General features: G+C 36.2%; 1 protein-coding gene across 5 annotated transcripts in view; it reads left to right on the top strand.

Moving 5' to 3' along the window:
• The window catches only part of LOC117785826 (tyrosine-protein kinase Src42A), a 49,886-nt gene that overhangs the window by 20,601 nt on the left and 8,040 nt on the right, over window positions 1-21,245 (top strand). For 2 of the 5 annotated variants that reach the window (XM_034624071.1, XM_034624070.1), the window contains exon 1: window positions 4,379-8,789. The exons of 2 other annotated variants lie outside the window; for them this stretch is intronic. In XM_034624071.1, coding sequence (XP_034479962.1) covers window positions 4,648-8,789 — 4,142 coding nt within the window. In that variant the 5' untranslated portion in view covers window positions 4,379-4,647. Of the gene's footprint in view, window positions 1-4,372; window positions 8,790-15,762; window positions 16,560-21,245 lie in introns of those variants that run through there. One more of the 5 variants, XM_034624072.1, reaches the window with a different exon arrangement.

Genomic DNA, 21,245 nt, shown 5'->3' with positions numbered 1-21,245 from the left:
TGTCATCAAATCCAGCTAATAAATATATAAAAGAAATATGTACACACTTTGTCTTATCGCGGCACACAGACTTTCGTCTGGGATCTGGTTTGACAGGTTTGTGCGTGCTTAATAATAATATAATGCCGCAGCTGTTTTGTTTTCTAAATGTATTAAATATATACACTCCTAAATCGAGTAATTTGTATACACATACATATATCACAATTTCATTAGTTATCAATTATTTCTCATTCTCTGTTGTTCTAAATAAAACAGAAGCCAAAAATTTAAATGGCTAAACTCGTGACAACAGCATGTATATATATATATATATATGTATATATATAGATAATTTGAATAATATGCATACCTTTGATCATTAGTTATTGATATTTTCTCATTCGCTGTTTCTCAAATTGGAAACAAAATAAGCGAAATTGATGCTCTGTTATCGATATATTTCATTGAAAGTATTCTAAACTGATATACAAATGCATTAACTTCATAAATCATAATTATCCCAATTTATCTCATCTTTGCCTGATTTGAAAAGCAATAATAAATGTATTTTTCAGAGAATAAAACATAAACAAATATAGATTCCGGGTTTTTGTTCCGGTACGTCCCGAAACAACTATTTCGGTAAAAGGTTTTATTTCAGTTTTATCCTTTCGGTTCAACAAATCAATTTTGAAATATTTTAAGTTGTTTAAGTGTTGTTTTATACTAACTATGACATACGAAGTTAAGTAAAAGTTAATACTTTAGATTAAATATTTTATTTGTCAACCATAGAAAAAAATTATTTAATTAAAATTAATAAAATTTGAATGCAGAATAAATTTAGAAGCCAATTTATAATCAAAATGGTATTCCGCTTGAAAATCGGTTAAGTTTTAGCAAAGTTATGAAAGATCAAAATTTTTGAAAAAATGACAAAAATGACATGTATGGAAAATTGGATGATAGATAGCTTAGAATCCAAAAATATCAAATTTTCTAGATGATACAAATTTGAATGCAGAATAAATGTAGATGTCAAATGATGATCAAAATGACATTCCGCTTGAAAATCGGCTGATTTTTGATGAAGTTATGACAGTTTGAAGTTGGTCAGCCTTTGGATCTGGTAACTTTACAAGTCAAAATTTTTGTCCAATTTGCCATGATTTTTTACAAGAAAATGAAAGTTCTCAGAATCAAGTTTAAAGTGTTGTTTTATACTAAATACGATATAAGGAGTTGATTTAAAGTGAAAACTTGAGATTTAAAATTTTGAATTTTCAAAATTTCAAAGGGGGGACCCTTACCATTAAAATCGAATCTTGGTCGAAAATAATTAAATTTTCTAAATGCAAAAAATTTAAATGCAGAATGTATTTAGAGGCCAAACCATGATCAAAATGACATTCCGCTTGAAAATCTGTTCAGTTTTGATCAAGTTATGACAGTTGGAAGTTGGTTAGGTTCGGTTAACGATTCCGTTATTGTTCCCTGGTATTTTCACATTTAATTGAAACAACTTTCATGCTTGAATATGTCTTAACTGATGGCTGTTTATGCTAATGAAGTGCAGCTTTTAGAATGGCTAAAAATTGAATAACTTTGAAAAGGGATCAGAATATTAATCATTTTAATGATCATAAGATCAAGATGTACCAGAAACATGACTAATGGACTTAACGGAATGAAATATCGCTTTCGAATTGGATAATCCACAATGAAGTAGAACTTTTACAATTAATTTCATCAAATTATTTAATCATTTTTACTATGCATTCATGTAATCTGTTGTATGAGTAATAACAGGGTTTTTCCAGCTGCGTTGGAAGTGTAAAAACGATTTGTTGTGATTGATCTGTAGTTGATCTTGCCATTTAAAGTTGGACTTTGATTTTAGCGATCTTTGTTAAACACCAAATGACTCATAACTTTGCGCTTATCAATTGGCTGATAATAAATTCCAGTTGACTCTTAAATTATTAAATAAAAAAGCAAAAAAATAAATGTGACGCCTTGATGCAGTTTCTGTTTATTTAATTTTTTATTACTCGTATTTTATATTTTATTTTCTTAATATTGTTTGCTGTTTTCGGTTTCTTTATGGCCTGACATTGACATTTGCTGATGCTGATGTTGGTAATATTGTGTCGCTCAGTTGTTGTTGTTTTTTTTTTATGACCAGCCTCCGTTCTGTATTGTCTGTGCAGATGTTGGCAATGAAAAAATATAGAAGAAGAAGAAGATGGATAGATGTAAAGCTAAAGCCATTTGTCTCCAGTCTGTCTCCAGGATGTCCACTTCAATGCATGTATTGCTTAGCTTCCTGTGGGTTCTCTCTTTGCTCTCTGTAAATTCGCTTTGTCTCAAGTGGTTGACAATCCCCTCGCTTCAGCTCTCTCCTGCCCAGTCTATCATTGCCTTGTTCCCCCCTCCCCACGTTTGTTTGTTTGCTTTGTCGGCAAGTTGTCAGTTAGTCAGTCAGTCAGTCAGTCACCGTAAACTTGAACTGCTCTGCGACTGCTGCCAAGTCCAAGTTGTTTCCATTTCCATTTGCGGCAATGCAGCCTTGAAGTCACATACACTTATTTACATACACACACTCATATATGCATATGTGCGTACTCACTCTTATGCACTTACATGGCATAAAAAGTTCAATGGTCAGCTAATGAAGCCACCTTCAAAGTTGGCTTGTTGTTGGCTTATTTCACTTGACCATAGCTATCTGGTTATTGGCCGAATTAACGTTGCGCCTCTGTCATAATTGTTACCAATAATTTCAAGCTCAAACTGCCCTCAATCTGCTCAAATCGTGCAATTAACAAAAAATTTAATAAATATACGAGTATATATATATTCACCATAAATTGTCACTCATAAATCTCCGACAAGAATCACAAACTCACTCTTAAAACTTGTTTGCCCAGCTGATACTTCAGCATACGTCAAGTTGTTCGAAATCAACAACAACAATCAGACAAACAAGACTCTCCATGAGTCTGTGACATCTTTCAACTGGCACCATTAAACTCCCTTCATTTTTAATTTGCCCCCTCCATTCTGTGGTTCACTTTTATCTTAACTAATTGCCGAAACTAACAATTCGATTTATTGCAATATGAATATTATTCAATTATACATTTTGATGAACTCATTTTCTAAAGAATTCAATTCTTAGGAACCAATTTGCCAAATCACGTTGAAGGTCTTTCAAGCTTTATAATCTGCAAATACTCAGAAAGCTTTGCTGAAGAACAGTTCCCTGAGGCGTTTAGAATAAAGAACGCTTTTTTTTTGCCCAAAATGAGCACTATATATCATTTATTTAAAAAAAAATAATAATTCAATAAAAACTTCTTAAGCGAACAAAGAAAAAATTCCCAAAATATATGATGAATATGCTGGGGATTAACATTATATTTGCTTAGTATCATGGAACAGCGTTTAATAGCAGCTTTTGTGTTATTTGCTAACATTTTCATAACATTTATGTTATCTTACATTAGCTGTTGCGTTTTCAAATGTTATTTGACAATTTCAAACTGTGCTCTGTGACTCAATTTTCTTAAAATTCTATTTGCATGAATATTGCACTTTTTTATTCCCAGTATAAAAAAACAAAACACCGACTCATTTAATAGCACTCCCAATTCCATCACATGCAAATCCCATAAAACATTCAAAATTGGACATAGTGCCATCATTTTGAATGGCGTGCACACGATCGAATCATTTGAATTTTGTTTTAAGTTTACGCCAAAAAAAAACTGAGAAAAACAAAATACAGAGAAAAAAAAAATGTATTTTTATTGTACGCTGTGAAATGTATTTTTGCATTCACTGCAATTGTTTTTTTTTTTATATCTTTTTGTTGTTGTTGATTGAACAAATCAAGGTTGTCGCCATGTAGGAATTGAATTGTATTTACAGCGGGTGTAAAATGAAAATGGGAAAAAAAAAACAATTTAGACAGAAATGTTGCAAAAACCATCAAAATAATGTCAAATGAAATCGAAACAGATTTAAGAGATTTCGGCACGTGTGAATTGCATTAACTACTCGTTTGCTTGACTTATCGCCAGTTTTTTGAGCCAGAAAATGAGCCAATAAATCAACAGATTAGCCCTGCACTTTGCAATTAAGCTGCTTACTCGAAAATACCCTGCACTACAGCGGCGGGTATATTGAGCATGAGCTATAGCTAATAATTTTGAAACGAATTAAAAATAATTTTTAACTTTTTGTTGATGTAAACTCATTCTAGGATTTTTTATTAGGGCAATTTTAATTTTAACATATGTTTTTTTTTAGAATAATTGGTAGTACTTTAGATTTTAAACAAAATGAGTTTTAAAAAAAATAATACAAATAAAAGCACACGAAACAGTTAAAGAAAATGTATAAAAAAAGTTCAATTCCAGCGCCAGAGTAAAAAAAAAAAATGATTTCAAATACTGAAATGCTTTATGTTCTCTTCTAACAGTTTTTGTTGCCCGTTCGCTTATCGTCTCTCCAGGCCGAGAGACAATTGGCGATTAATAGAAGCAAACGAAGATAAACTTAAAGAGGGAAAAGAAGAAAAAGAACATATATAATAAGCGAAAAGAATCTCTTAACAAAAAAAGGGAGAACATTGACCTGTGGTGTAGCGTGTAAACCAAGATGACCACCATGCCAGTGGTGTGGTGCACCGATCCCAATTCGGTGAACAATAAGCCGACCGCCTTTGCCCTGCATGGAATTCAGCTGCAGGGTAATGTGACTGAGAAGCAGGTAAATGCATTGCGTGAACTGGTCAATGCAGCGGCCGAGGGACGTCTCATACTGCCCTCGGATGGCACATTTATGCTGCTGGACAGCGGATTAAGCATTGAGAGTTCGATACTGGCCAATGCTGGCAAGGAGACGGTCAAAAATGATGCGCATTTGGATAACAGCAACAAAAGTACCAAGAACACATATATATTAATGCCGGTGAGCAACAACAAGGCAGCAACAACAGCAGCAGCAACGACAGCAACAACAGCGACAACAACAGCAGCAGCGACAACAGCAACAAGCAATTCCTGCACGCCAGCAGCAATTGCCGCTGCAGCAGCACAATTGGAATTCCTTTTGGAGCCCAAATATTCAACATTTACGCCGCCCAGCTCACTGGCTGATGTGGAGGAGGCTGAGAGCAATCGGCAGGCGGATGAGGAGGAGGAACAAGCGGATAGTGAGATACTTTATGAGTTTCTGTGCTGTGCCAAGTGCATGAATGAACAGCGTGCTGGACATGGCGGCACTTGTGCCAGCGCCAATCGACGCTTGCAACGCTTTCTGCGACATTGCAACAACAGCAGCAACAGCAACAATGAGCCACAGCAACAGGTCAATGAACCCGTTATAAGCAGCGATGATCCTGTTAGCAACATAGCCAGCAAATATGCCAGACGCCAGCAACAGCAGCGGCAACGTCACAAGCAGCATGCCACTGTATCAATGGGAATTGCACGTAATCGCGTCAGCAACAATCGTCATCATCATCACAGCAAATTACCCATGCACAGTGTGAAAATCTTTCATAATCGCAGCAGTCACAATCCACTCAGTGGCGCGTGTACTACAGCGCTGCCCCCGCCAGCAACAACAACAGCAACAGCAACAGCGACAACAACAACCACGTCAACGACAGCGACTACAGCGAGCTTTAGCATTGAGTCGGCCAGTTTGTCGGTGACAGCGGCACTGTCAACATCATCAACGCTGCCGATCTATGCGATTGTGAGTAAAAAGCGTGACGCGAACGTTGAAAAGACTGAAACAACAACAAGCGCCAACAGCAGCAACAACACTAACAACAACGACATGTTAGCTGCGGTGCCTGAAGAACCAACAACAACAGCAGCAACTGTTGAGGATCTTATCAGCTTTGATGATGATGAGAATGATAATGATGTTAATAATCAACCAAATGCCAGCTTAGCCATAAACACAACAACAACAGCAACAACAACAGCTAGTAACAACTGTGATAATCATTTGGATTTACTGTGTGCTCCAAATGATGTAAGTGAGAATTGCAATTTAATATCGCTGCTGGCCACCCCGCCCCCCACACCGCCCAAGCCCAATTCGCCGGGCAGCAATAATTCCAGTCGCAAGACAAGCTTTGATTCCACCTGCACAATCAGTTCCATGGACTCGGGTTTTATGGAAATGCAGCACAAATTGGATGCCTTGGCAGCGGCGGCAGCAGCAGCAACAGCAACAACGACAACAACAACGACTGGCGAGAAGATTGCCAGACGCAACTATAAGGAATGTTTGACGCAGTCGCGAAATCGTCGCAAATCCTATGAAGAGTTTAAGGCCATGTTTGCCGAAGCAACACAAACGGAAGCGGCAGCAACTCGTTTGACGCGACGACGTTGTGGCACATTGCAGGAGCAGCAGCAACATGTGGGAGCAACAGCAGCAGCAGTTGTTGTTGAGGTGGCAGCAACAGCAGCAGCAGCGTTGCCATTGCTGGCGGCAGATGACGCAACAACAACTACAAACAACAGCAATAACACTGTGATGACAACGCTCGCCTCAATATCAGAACAAGAAACCACAAGCACAGGCAGCAACAACAACAACAACAACAATGACAGCAACAATATCAAACCGGATTGCGCAAACGAGTTTGCAGCGACAACAACAGATGAAATGGATACCGGCGACGATCTAACAACAACAGCAGCAACAACAACTTTTGCCAATGCCGTCAGCAACAACAACAACAATAACAACATTACCACCACAGAAGCAATGCGCAAGAATTCCGATTTTCTATCGCAAATACTCGATCATCAATTGGCGGCCAAGGAGCAGCGGGAAAAGGCGCACAAGCGACGCACATCGTATGAGGAGTTTAAGCGATTGGTGCGCGAAATTGATGGCGGCGCTCTTGGGAGTGTGGAGCATCCAGTCATGGAATGTCAGCTGGACACACCCACAGCAACAACAGCGACAACAGCAACAACATCGCCACTTAAACGTCAGAATTCGCGACAGCGCAAAAGTTTTGCCTCCTACTTTTTGCCGCGTCGCAACTCGACGAAAGAGCAAAAGACTGAGCTTGAATTGGACACGAGCAAAGCCGAAATGGAGCAGCAACAACAGCAGCAGCAACAACAACAGTTGCAGGCTTATGCCAAATTGGCTGGCAGGAACAACAGTTGCTGCGGTGCCAGCTCCAGCTCAAGTGCCAGCTATAAGCGCAATTTTAAGATCTATGATAAGCTGGTCTATGGCACCATCTATGACATCATACAGCGCAAGAACGATATCTATCAGTTGACATATCAAAAGTATGACAAATATATGACCTATGGCACCATCTATGAGATATTGCATCGCAAATCCTCAACAACATCGCAGAGCAGCAACTCTTTGACCAGCGGCAGCAATGACAAATGGCAGCGCAAAAGTCTTAGCTCAATTTTAGAACGCGACACAACAGCAGCAACAACAACAACAACAACGTCTGTACAAATGCATAAATCAAACGATGTGATTTATGATATAATACAAAAGCAACAGCAAAAGCGTGAAAGGGAACGTCAAAAGCAGCAAGAACAGGCAAAGCAACAGCAACAAACACAACAGGATGCAACAACAGCAACATCAGCAACAACAACAGCAAATTTGGGCACACATGTCACGCACAAATATGGCACAATTTATGACATCCTGCAAGGAGAGAAATTGGATGCCGGCGAGGAGGCAATCAACGATTGCAAACCAGTTGCAACAACAGCAATATCAGCAGCAACAACAGCAACAACACGTTTTGTGGTCAGCCATGTGGATGAGCAACAGATTAACGCTGACAACATGTTGAATGCTTCGCTTGCTGTTGCTGCTGCTGTTGCACCTGCACCAGCAACTGTTGCTGCTGTGGAGCAGGCGAGCAAGTGCAGCAAAATGCGTCGCTTGTCCAATATGCTGAGCTACAGTAAATCTAGCCAAAACAGCCATAATGCAACACAGGAGACAGCCAGCAACAATGAACAGGGACAACAACAACAACATCAGCCAAAACGCAGCCAGGCCAAGCGACGTGTTGGTGTCAGCAATCTGTTGTTGCCACTCGACTCGGAGGAGCTGTACACACGCATTATTGCCCAGCAGCGACGCGAGGGCAGCACCAGCAGCAATTCGAGCAGCGATGCCGATTCTCAGCATCTGGCATTGATGAAATCCAATTCATTGGATGCCATCTCCATGTCAGTGGCCATATCGCCACCAACAACACCCTCCCCGCCGCGTCCACGTCGCAGTCTCAAGCAACACAAATGCCTGCAGCAGCAGCAACAGCAATCTCAGCAGCAGCAACAATTGCTGCCGCCGTTGATGAAAAAGCATTCGCTGGACAATTGTTTGGCACCAAAGCAACCACAGCGTCGTTGGTCCAATCAAACGATTCTCAAATGCACCTGCCAAGCTCTAGAGGAGCCCCTCGCACGGCCAAGCAGCCATTGCACTTGCCCAACACCAACACCCGCGACAACAGTTGCTGCTGCTGTTGCCGCCAATGCATTGTCTGTCATTGAGAAAAGCCGCTCGCTGCCCGCCGCCTGTTCACATACGTGCGTTAATTTAATAGCTGCCGTTGCCGGTTGCGATGCGGCGGCCACACCAATAGTCAAGTCTAACACCAAACCTACAACAGCAACAACAGCAGCAACATCAACGACAACGACAACAACGGGCAAAAAAGGCAAATCGCGTCGACTTTCGGAATTTACGCGTGGTGAATTTTTAAATGAAAAATCGTAAGTTTTAGCTCTATAAACAAAAAAAAAAACAACACTCAATTTGTATTCATTAATTTATGATTAGAGTTTATGTCCACCTCCAATCCGTACTACGACTATATTGTGGTTATTTTTAATAGACTCTTGTGATTTGATTTCGTTTCATTTCATTCAGTAATTTGCAATATTAAAATGAAATATTGTTGAAAACTGAGCAAAGCGTCCTTTAGGAATAGCAAAAAAAAAAATATATAAAATGATCAGACAGAAATGTGAAAAGCGATTATATTTTGTAGTCAGTTTATTACGCTCTATAAAGTAGTATAAAGAAATACTTAATAAAAATATTGTGAGTTTGGGAATATGCTGTAAAAATTTAATAAAAACTATGTTAAATATAGACAGAAAATTTATATTGAAATAGAACAACTTTTAAGATACGAAACTTATATCAAGAAATACTTAATAAAAATATTGTGAGTTTGGGAATATGCTGTAAAAATTTAATAAAAAGTATGTTAAATATAGACAGAAAATTTATATTGAAATAGAACAACTTTTAAGATACGAAACTTATATCAAGATATACCTAAAAAACAAATATTGTTAGTCTGGGAACATGCTGTAAAAATTTAATAAATAGTATGTTAAATATAGACAGAAAATTTAAATTGAAATAGAAAAATTTTTAAGATCGTTTTTGCAATGTTGAGTTTATTTTTCAGGCAACTAATTTATAAATATTTTAATTTAAACTGTATAGCAATTAAAGATATTAGAATTAAAAGTGGACTCAAAGATTTAAAATTCATCTGCAGACATTTACAGTTTTCTTAAGTCTCCTAGTTATCACCCTATCTCTAAATATTTAGAATAGAGTTCATATTCCCAGTATTTTATTTTTATTCCAATTGTTTAAAGACAATTAACAAAGGTTTCTCAAGTTTTGTCTGCTTTTAAGTATTATATTCTTTACATTTATTTACTGCTAATCTGCCCTGTATTTGGGTATGTCTGTGTTGAAGAGTTTTTTACATTATTATGCAGAAATTTGCTGTCAAACAAATTGAATTGAATTCGAGTCGACTTCAAGGCCAAAACATTTCAAATTGGTTCAGCTCAAATTTGCATATCAATACGTAAAAAAATGTACAAACTTTTTGTACTTGGGACTCACGTGCTATCCACTTGAGCAAAAACCCAAATCCAAAACCAAACTGAATTTGAGAGACAAGCGCCAGACGGGACAAACAAAAGCAAAAGCTTGTCGATAAATCAAAAATAAAATACAAGCAAACTGCAACACTTGACACAAAATCTAAAAAAGCAGAAAACTGAAGAAAAAATTGAAAATGTGTCGAGCAATGTTTGTTTAACGCTTAATTAAAAACCATCGTGTCAAAAAAATTGTCACGACTTTGCTTTATATAGTTTTTGATTTTGCCATCAACGCAAGTCTAATGAACATTTCTGGGCATGGCAACAGTTAAAAGAGTAAGAGAAATAAAATACAAGACGGTACAAATACCCCAAGGTATAATGAGCAGAAGCAGGAGGAGGAGAGGGGGGAGGGGGGAGCTCTCTTTTGGGCCACGTACCAGACGATTTGTGCATTTATTTGATAGTCAAATAATTGGCAGGTTAATAACATAAAGACGTGACGTTAAACGCGATTACAACACTGTATAAACCTAACGAAAGATCGAGCAATGCAAGCAAAAGAGTGATAAAAAGAGACAGACATATTGAAGAGAGAGAGAGAGAGAGAGAGATAGTGATAGAGAAACAGAAAGAGACAGAGATTATATGCACAGAAGCTGTTTTATTATAAACTACTCGCACGTTTGTCATTCATTAACAACTATTTGAAATAACAATTATTGGTTTTTCTTCTATTTTTTTTTTTCGTTTTATTTTGTGTTTTGCTATGTATTTGCAATAATCAAAGTACACATACCTTGTTATTGCTAATTGCAGTTTCATTAGTCACCCGCCTGTTGATTGTTGTTCTCGACAGAACGAAAGTCATATCATAAAACTGTTTTTGCATACGCTGATACAGCAACAGTGATAGACTGGGTTTTAGCACAATTGGAATTGTGGCCTGAATAGGTGCGACGTCAACGTTTATTGGCAGCAAAACTATTTCTACCATAAATCCTTCAAGTGCACTTTTCAAATATACAATATACAATACTGAAACTGAAACTGAAAACACATAGAAACTTGACCTCGTCTTTAGTTTTCGTTGCTTTCCATAAAGTATTTCATTTTATTGTTTGCTTCTAAGCATTTGCATAGTTTAAGCTAATTTTTGCCACCCGCCAGATAATGAATATATATAATTATCTATATGCATGAAGGTCGTTTATTAAAAGCCCATTAAAAGTGGCTTGTAAATATGCAATTCGATATGCTTAACTGCAATTTGTTGACAACTTTCGGTTGCACTCGAAATATGCCTTTTTCAATTGTATAATCTTTTTCTAAATACTGTAGTTGTATGCTTCTAATGTCAACCCAACTGAAAATTGCCTGGGTGTGGCTGATGTCATTGTCTGTGTGGCAGCCAACACACAATGGAATTGTAACGCCTTCCCGTCCAAATTGTTGGTCATTAGTCTGTGCGTTTGCCTTTTATTGTGTTATATAAGTTGGCGAATTGCAACGTGCAGCACGTGATTAATTCATTTGAGCGATAAATGTTAGATATATGCTATATAGCTTTGCCTGTAGACAGTACTTGATAATTAGTTTCGAACTGCATTCATGCGTTGCGATCACAACAAAAATATCGCCCTTCGGACTTGTCCAAAATCAGTCGCATTGCTTTGGATATATGCGATATAATTTATAATTGATTAATTTTTATTGCCTTCATTTATTTGTCGTAACTAAACAAATTTGGTATTGTAGAAAGGAGTAGATTAAAAATTAGTTACACTTTAAAGGTCTATCTTTTTCAATTGTATGTCAATAAATTGTCGACTATATACTTGCTGTTTGAATTCATTCCTTAAACCACCACTGGAGACTTAGTGGTTCACCTACACTAAAAAGAAAGACCAATTTCTAAAATCAAGAACATTCATCTTAAATATTTTGTTCTTAAAATAAGATTAGTTTTTTTAACATTTAAAAAATAACTATTACAGAATAAAATGTAAATAAATCAAAATTTAAAAACAAAAAAAAATTATAAATATGATAAATAATTTGTATTTATTTTATTTTTTAATTTAAATTTTAAGAACATTTATTTTTAAAATAAGAACTTGGTCTTTTTTGAAATGCTCTTAAAATCAAGAAGTGTTCTCTTGATTTCATAATTTGATGTTCTAGACGCATTTTTTAGACCAAAAATCTTAGTTCTGAGACCAAAATCTTGATTTTAGAACATTTTTTTTTATCAGTGTAGCTCTTTAATTTCGATGAACAATGCAGCAAATAAATGTACTCTATTAAAAAAGAATTAAGTTCATTTTGATATTACTCATTGAATACTAAAGATATCTTTTATTTTCAAACTTCTTATTTTGCACAGTATAAAAATTCAAAATTTATTTTGTCATTTTAGAACAGCAGAAGTTTTGTTTTGTTGTAGAGTTTATACAGCTGACCAAATTACAGGGTATTTTTCCTATTAATATTAAAACTCGCTTTAATTAATTGCTTAGTTTGTACATGCAATGGAGAACAATAACAAAGTTATCTAAGTATTTGTATGTTCATTAATAAACTAATGATTTTGCCTTTCTATTGAATTGAATGTGGAGCCCTCGTTAAACAATGAATGCAATTGACATTGAACTGTACAATTTTGAATATGATCTCTCTGATCCAAGCCATAGTCATGTCAATATTAATAAATATAATAATAGAAAATGCAGTGGTTGATTCAAAAATAGATACAGAAATTATTGCTGACATTCTCTAGCCATAATTTGCTAGCCAAATTGTCGTATCAGCCACAAAGATTTGCAGCGTCGATTCTCAAATTACAATTGCGTGTTTTGTGTTTTTTTGGTTCTGTCAATGATCGCGGAATCTGGGAAATGTGCATGCTACAAGCAAACTTGGTTTTTTTTTTTTGTGATATTATCTGGAAAGTGCATGATCTGTGCTTACTCACAACAAAAAAAACAAAATAAATAAAACCACATGTGTAAAAAAATGTGGATGGCAAACGGTGCTTGATGCCGGAACTTGATAATTTCTTGGCTTGGCCTTTTACTTACAATGCATTTTATGGCCGTGTGGCATTTTCTATTTGCACATTTTCACTGCTAGAAATGGTGAGATGGTAAGATGGTCAGATGGTAAGACTGTTGAGATGGTCAGATGCCAACTACCAGTTAAATTCTAAAAACGTTTGCCAGCCGCATTAGCAGCATTAGCTTGGAAGACACCAACGTGGCACCAACAGCATTTTGTCCATTTGGCTTGCAGCTGGTGCAAAATCGAAAGCCTGGCATTAACAAATTATTTCTGCATAAAATTGTGCTTGGACCAAGACTCGCCTTGCCATATAAGAGGCAGCGCTACACTCAGAAAAAAAATCAAGATTTCCATTTCAAGTACAAACGATCTCAAAATCTGTCAAAGTTCGGAATTTCTAAAGTTGAGAACAAAAATCTTATTTCAAGTTCGGTTTTTGCACGTACTGAAATCTTCAAAATTAAATTTTTTTTTGGGATACTTTAAGTACGTTTTGGGTTTAATTCGAGTCTAAAAAAATTAAAAACTACTTTTAAGTACACAAAAATCTTGAACTAAACCCAAAATGAACTTGTTTCTAGTACAAAACGTCATAATTAATTAACTTTAATCTTAAAACATACACTAGTATGTGTACTAAAATTATTTAAAATACCAAAATTAAATACGATTTAATAATTGTGGATTTTCTTGGTTAGCGACCTTTCGAAATAGCTGCTGATTTTACCGGCGATCCAATCTTAACGTCATATTTGCGTAGCTAGAACCAGTTGAGGATTCTAAGGTGCGACAATGAAAAAGAAATATTCCAAAACGTACTTGTTTTTAGTACGAAACGATCTTATTTTTAACTTCCTTTCAATCTTGAAAAAAAAACTATTTTAAGTACAAACAATTCTTAAACTAGTTTAGTACAAATAACTCAGTTGTTTCTGGAGGTATCTTTACGAGACTCACGGATTATATATTTTTCATGGTCTTATATATTCTTAAAAAGTTTGAATATAATCAGACTACTATTTCGGATAGCTGCCATAGGAATGTGAAGTCGATTCATACTTAATTCAGGATTTTTAGTACACAGCAATCTTAAACTTTAAAGAACGAAACGGTATAAATTCAAGTACGTTCGTACCTAATTTTAGGATGGCATATTTTTCTCAGTGTATGAGCATGAGCATGAGCTGGACTACGAGTACGAGTACCGAGTAGTAGCTGCAGGATGGTTTGCTTAAATGGTTTATGGCTATTTTTAGATGGGCTCGACGGCAATTTTGCCATTATACCAAGAGACGATGTTGTTGTTGCTGCTGCTGTTGTTGTTGTTGTTGTCTGCTGTGCATTGATTTGAAATTTGTTTCGCACGAAATCCAATGGAGCCTAAAATAAACAAGTGTCGTTTGTTAGCCTAGCCGTGTTAGGCACTCTGCCTGCCTACCTGGCTGACTGGCCATCCTGTCCAGCCAGCTAGCCTGCGGCAAAGAAACACTAAAAACAATTAAATAAAACGCCGGCAATGGCAACGGCAACGGCAACGTTGCTCACATTGTTGTTAAGTGGTAACTAGAAAAACAACATTGCCCATTGCTAGTTTGTTATTATTCCAATTTTTTCGCATTTTTTTTTCTGTTGCCTGCGCTTATTTAACGAATCAGTTGCTCCTACGGCTGCTCCCTGGAATAAAATTGCATTGGCGCCATCAGCAATTATCTATGGCACAGTATACACTTTACTTTACTTCAGTTTGGTATGGTTTGGTTTTATAAATAGACACTTGCTCCCATTGTGGTCCACAACTGTCAATTGTGGTGCGTGTCCATGTCTTGTGATTGGCAGTAGCCTAACGTTTAAATGCGGCAATTTCAAATGCAGGAAATGAAACGCAAAACGTTTCGAATGAAATCAGCAAATGTTGTCAAGAATTCGAGTTTATATGTAGTTATAGATTTATAAAGAAAAATCCAGCTGCTTTTGTAGTAGTAACAACTGTTTTTTATATTTGCAACAATTATATAAGGACAGCAATTGTTTAATACACAAAACGTGACCTAATTGTTGTTTTATTGAGTATCAAGATTCAACTAAAATCACGTTTAGAAAATTTCCTTTCAATTTCCGATTGCTGTACTGGGTTAATGCAATTATTGTTGCCTTTAAAATTATGCATATATAATTTAAATAATATTCTTTTTAATAATTATAATTGAAAACCTTTGCACTTTGAATTACTCATAATTAAAATTAGTTAATGATTATATGCTAATGCAGCTAAACTGCTTTCAGTTTCACCTACACTTATTTATTGTTTGTCAAAGAGAGAATGCAAATATTCGACCTTAATGAACTGTCTTCAGCCTGTCTGCCTCTAGACATTGCCCCAATTAAATGTGTATTTTACAACTTTAGTTGCTGTGTTTATCAACCAAGCATATTTGCATAGCTGTTGGGTTAGTTGTCACTACTCGTAGATACAAGTATCTAGTATCTATTGTAGTTGTAGATACTCAACAAGTTCATTCATGTGTCCAGAGATCGATCAGATCAGCTTCATTAGCATATTGAACCTTACATGAATCAATATTTCTGTTTAGCGAGGGTTTTTTTTTTTGTGAGGGGAGGGCATACTGTACTTATAAATAATTCAGTTGCTCGCTTTGTTTTATTCACAATTGTCGCGTGTCAAAAGTGCTTCATACGATTTCCCAGTCATAGAATGTAAATTAATTTTTATGATGATTATATATACTAAACAATTATTTTCAATTCTTTGCAGGTAAGTGTACACTTGACATGACAAAACAGCAGTCGCATTTTGGCTAAGTATTAAACATAACATAAGGTTTATTCTTATATTACTCATACGCAACGTTGGCAGATTGATTTATTTTGTTTCTTGATTACACAACAACAACTGAACTTTAATGTTTCTAATTAAATATTTAAAAATAAATACGTCAGGCAGCGGATGTCGGAACAAGCATGTGAAAAAAAAAACAACAAAAATAAATAAATATAAATAAAATCGAAACATGACCAAGACAACAATTATAGAGAAAGTGACAATCGCCATGGCTGCATTTTTGTCGTGCGCCGCCGCTCAACAAATTCAATAAAAAAATAAAAAAAACAGGCAAAATAAAAAACAAAGAAAAAATCCACTACATACTCCAATTAATATGCATAAAAATGCATTGGCGATTGGCGATTGGCAATTGGCAATTGGAAAACGCAAATCAGGAATTAAAGCTCAGTCATGACGTTAAATAATATATACCATATATATATGAAAATGCAGTGGAAATTTATTCAATAAACAATAATCAAATCGGCCTCGATCGTAGAGCTTGGAGGGAGGCAGCTTGTTTCGTGGAAAAGTTTAAACAGCTAATTAACAGATGTAAATTAATGGCATTTCAGTTTTAAGCCTGGCCAAAACACCTGAGCAACTCACAACTCTTACGTACACGCTGAGATGGTTATGGGGGCTGTTCGGGTTGCTGGGTTCGACAGTAATCTTCTGAGGTAATCCACAGTTAATTCACAGACTCTGAATCATGCGTGACGTTTTAAACAACAACAAAAAAAAATGCCTCAAAACCCGTTTGACGATGCGGACGTTTGCGGCTGGAAAGCGCAAATTACATGTGCATATATGTATTGTATATATTTGGTTATAATATATGGTTAATTGCACAAACAATAATACTAACAATCACAACAACAACAATAACAATAACAACATCATGACCTGCTTCAATAAATTCAAAGCAATTGCCAATTGGCAATTGGGGCAGCCGCAAACAATTGACTGTGGAACGTTTAAACCGTTGCATGGATTAGTTTCTGTTTCGGATTTTTGTTTTTTTTTTTTCATTGCTGCCAAAGTTAGTTAGTGAGTTAGCCAGCTAGCCAGTCAACCTGGCACAATTTGACTCAATTGTATAGAATTGGGCACGGTGAAAACAACAAGTACACACACACACACACACACACCGACACACACACCGACACACACACCGACACACACACGACCAAGTGTCAATCAAACGCGACGGGAATGGGGGCCGAGATTCGAGACCAGGGACTCAATCAAGTTGGGCACGTCAAGTGCCGTAACTAGGCAAATTGGAGCAGTCAGCTGAATTCCAGTGCAGGCCCAGACCAGACCAGATCCGACCACAACAACAACAACAACAACAACAACACTTGAGCATTTGCAGCAAATTGCAAATGAAGATGTGAACTACACACATCTCAATATATATATTTTGATATACATAGCTATTAGAGTGGGTCAATTTGTCTAAAATAAAAAAAAATGCAACAAGCGGTTATCAAAATCCGAATCTTCGTTGAATTCTAAGAAGAATTGCCCAAGAAACCTTGCATCTATAATCAATATCGAGCTTCCACTTTTTAAGGAGAAGTTTTACATACGTGCACGGTTGCCACACTTGGCGGTTTCTCGCCAAAACTGGCTCTTTTTGGCACTTTTTTTATTATAATTGGCTCTTTTTTGGTTTATTTAATCAAGTGTTTCTTGAAAACTATTAAGAATGCAATTTAGATCTAAAATTTTTCGCTCCCATTCATGAAATTTCCTTTTTTCATGAAATTGGCTCTTTTTTAGTGAAATTGGATCTTTTTAAACACTTTTTTGGCGCTTTTTTATTTTATTAAGTGGCAACCGTGCATACGTGTTATTTATATGGGTACTTGTCTGTTAGGTAAAACTTACCTCAAAAAAAATTCAGATTAATACCGATTTATAATGAATTTCGAAATAAGAATTAGTTGAATTGGACAAGTAGAACGGCAGTAAAAGCTTATTAATAGTATAATTAAAGAAGTACAAGCGCCTTAAAGCACGCAGTAGTTTATTTTTATATTTTTGGAACAAACTGAAAGTAAGCCGTATAAAATACACGCATAATTTATCTTTAAAAAGTGAAAACTCGTTATTGATATTCAATTCTTTTAGAATTCATCGTAGATAACGATTTTGATAATCGCTTTATCGCGAAAAATATTGACCCACTCTAATAGATATACATCGATGTAGACCGGACATGGACTGTGTCTCTGGACATGGCCTCGCTGCCGTTGGCATGTTGAATCTAATCTAATTTTAACTCAAAAGTGCATGTTGATGCCAGCCTTGTTTGTGCATGAAATGCAGCGCCGCAATTAAGTTAACAGCCAAAACAAGCCAAACATGTTAGCCCAAAGATAGTGGCAGCATCTTAGCATCGATGGTCCTCATCGTCGTTGTTGTTGTTGTTGTTGTCGTTCCACTAACCATGGCCAAAAAGCAACACAACACAAAACTAGCCACTAGAAAAATTGTAGAAAAAAACGAAATGGTAAAAAAAAAGCCATGTAGCAAGCAACTTTGGCTTGTTGTTGTTTGTTGCAGCAGCAGCAGCAGCTTGTGGATATTTTTAGACATTACGTTGCATTTGCGTTGTTTAAAAATAGTTGGTCCAGTCCACAAGAGGAGGCTGCGACTGCGCCTTGCTTGGCATTTGATTTTGGCTTGGTGGCATGCGTGTGAGGCAAGCTCCGTCTCCGTCTTCATCTCCCCCCCTTCATTGCCTTCTCTTCCATCTGCATTCGGTTTGGACAGCAGTTACTCGTAATGTGCTCTCCAATCGGTGTGCAACCAACCATTTGGCTCTGTCTATAAATAACGCTTTGGTTGCTTCTAGAACAATTTTTCATGTTATACGCTGCAATCGTGAGACTCTATAATATATTTATTGATATCGATATGTCGAACAGACGGCAAAAGATATTGCCTACAATTTGCCAGTAGAAACACTTAAATTCGCAAGGCATTAATTTCATTAAATTCGCATTGTTAGCGTGCACTGAGAAAATTACTTTAATCAGGCATCATCTTCTATTCCCAGCTAATTTTTTAAATTATTAACAATTATTTAGGTAATACTTAAATTTGATACTAATCTAATATTCATCTTGTATGCGCAGTTAATTTTTCAAATTATTAACAATTATTTACGTAATACTTAAATTTCATATTACTCTAATATTCATCTTGTATGCCCAGTTAACTTTTCAAATTATTAACAATTATTTAGGTAATACTTATATTTGATATTAATCTAATATTCATCTTGTATGCCCAGTTAATTTTTCAAATTATTAACAATTATTTGGATAATACTTATCTAAGAAACAATTAAAATTTAATTAACAGCTGTATTTCTTTTGTTTACATAACAATCGAACATTCTGTTTTTGAAAAGCTTAATTTAACAGTTTTATCTATGTTAGATATTTAAAATGTGCAACACAACTGCATTAACATCAGCTTAACATTCTTGCTAATGTAATTTAACAGTTCCCTCTATGTTAGATATTTAAGTTCGACACTGTTGCCACTTTAGCTTCGTTTATAAAGTAATTTTAATTTAACAGTTTTATTTATGTTAGATATTGAAAATGTGCTGCATAACTGCATTAAAATCAGTTTAACATTCGTGCTAATGTAATATAACAGTTCAGTCTATGTTAGCTATTTAAATTCGACACTGTTGCCATTTTAGCTACTTTTATAAAGTATTTTGAGGTTGTACAAGTTTCTTAAATTTAGGCAAAATTCGAAAATTATAAATTATTCTGTGTGTCTTGGGTGCATTTCTGTTTTTGTAGCTTCTTTTCGTTATTAATTTTGTAAAATCTAGATACTTTAAAGGGTCAAATGCTGACCACATTAATGTGTTGCTAACTTTCATATCAGTTTTGTTTAATTTTTCAGGGTGACTTGGCTACAATCTGACAAAGCTGTAATGTCAATAGAGTCAGCTGGAATAAATTTGTATTTATTTCAGTGTATAACTATGTTTCAGGCGAGTACTGCGTGTCAAGATGCTATTGTAAAGCAAAAGACCTGCCTTGTATATTTAGTAGTGCAGTTAAGTGGATCGTTTTTTCACAGTCGCCGCTTAAGGATGCACATCTCTTTCTCAGTCTCACTCTCTCTCTATTTCTGTCTATGTAATTAAAGTGTTGCATATTTATGAAAGTCATGCATGCACACTGCACCTTAAAAGGGGCAGTAATCAATGGTTCTATAAATAGGCTAAATGTACAACAACAAATGGTTGGTCAGCAAACACAAAACTTGAGTTACTCAAAGTGGTTTAATGGCGTCTAATAAAGGCTCATTGGCATAATAGACACGTGCTGCAAAATGAATGCAGCATGAATGTGGCATGAGTACTCGTATCAATCAATCAAATTGTATGCACTTGAGGTCCATTCATAAGCAGCCAAAGGAGGCTGCTAACTAATGCTAACCATAATATAGCCTGGCATCCTGCTGACTGTTAACTGCTACACTGTTGACTCGTAAATTACTGGCCAACAGCACTAAGTTTGTTGCAAAATCTGATGATGATGATGGTGATGGTGATGGCAGACAACCGTTTGTTGATGACAACAGCAACAACAACAACGACAACAACGACAGAAAAACTAAACACACAGACAACTCCCCAACGTTGCCGCCCTCCCATTGAAACAAGCAGACAGCCAATTAAAAGTGCCAGCCAAGTTAAGAGTCGCGTTGTGTCCGTGTCCGAGTCCGTGTCCACAAGTTCTTTTAATAATAGCTTTAAATGGCTTTGCGCAATCAGATTACTTGCTTGCAGCCTTACCCGTTGAATTCCAACTAACTAAATGGCTCTAGGCCGGCCAAGCCAGAATCATCACAGCAAAATGAACTGCTGAAAAAAAAACAAGAAGAAATAAATGCAAAATGAGAAACACAGCATCAGAATCCCCCAGAGTCAGTCTACACTGTCTGTTTGCATTCTAAGCCAAAGTGAAATTCAATAGAACTGGCAAAAGCCATTTGCAAGTTGCATGCCATCAGACCAGGCCCATCTAGCATTGCGTCCTGTCTTCCCATTTGCCATTTGCCACTTGCTGTGTGCATGTTCCTATACCCCACAAACTGTCAAATGCATGGGGTATATATGTTTAGAGACAAACCACAGCTTTGATTTGTGGTATTCTAATGATTGAAAGTGAAGCCAACCAATGATGCAAGCCTCCAAAATGTTGTTAAGGGTTCGGTTCGGCGGTTCGAGCCATAGAACAGGACATCGGTTCGGTTCGCGAATTGGTTTATATACCCTCTGAACCCAAGGTTTCTGTTCGAGCCTTGGTTCCATTTCATACAAAAAAATATTTATATTGTTATACAGGTTACTCTACATTTTAAACTAA

Source organism: Drosophila innubila (assembly GCF_004354385.1).
Source record: "Drosophila innubila isolate TH190305 chromosome 2R unlocalized genomic scaffold, UK_Dinn_1.0 1_C_2R, whole genome shotgun sequence".
NCBI lineage: Eukaryota > Metazoa > Arthropoda > Insecta > Diptera > Drosophilidae > Drosophila > Drosophila innubila.
The sequence above is the reverse complement of the archived record's forward strand: the minus strand, read 5'-3'. Positions and strand labels throughout refer to the sequence as shown.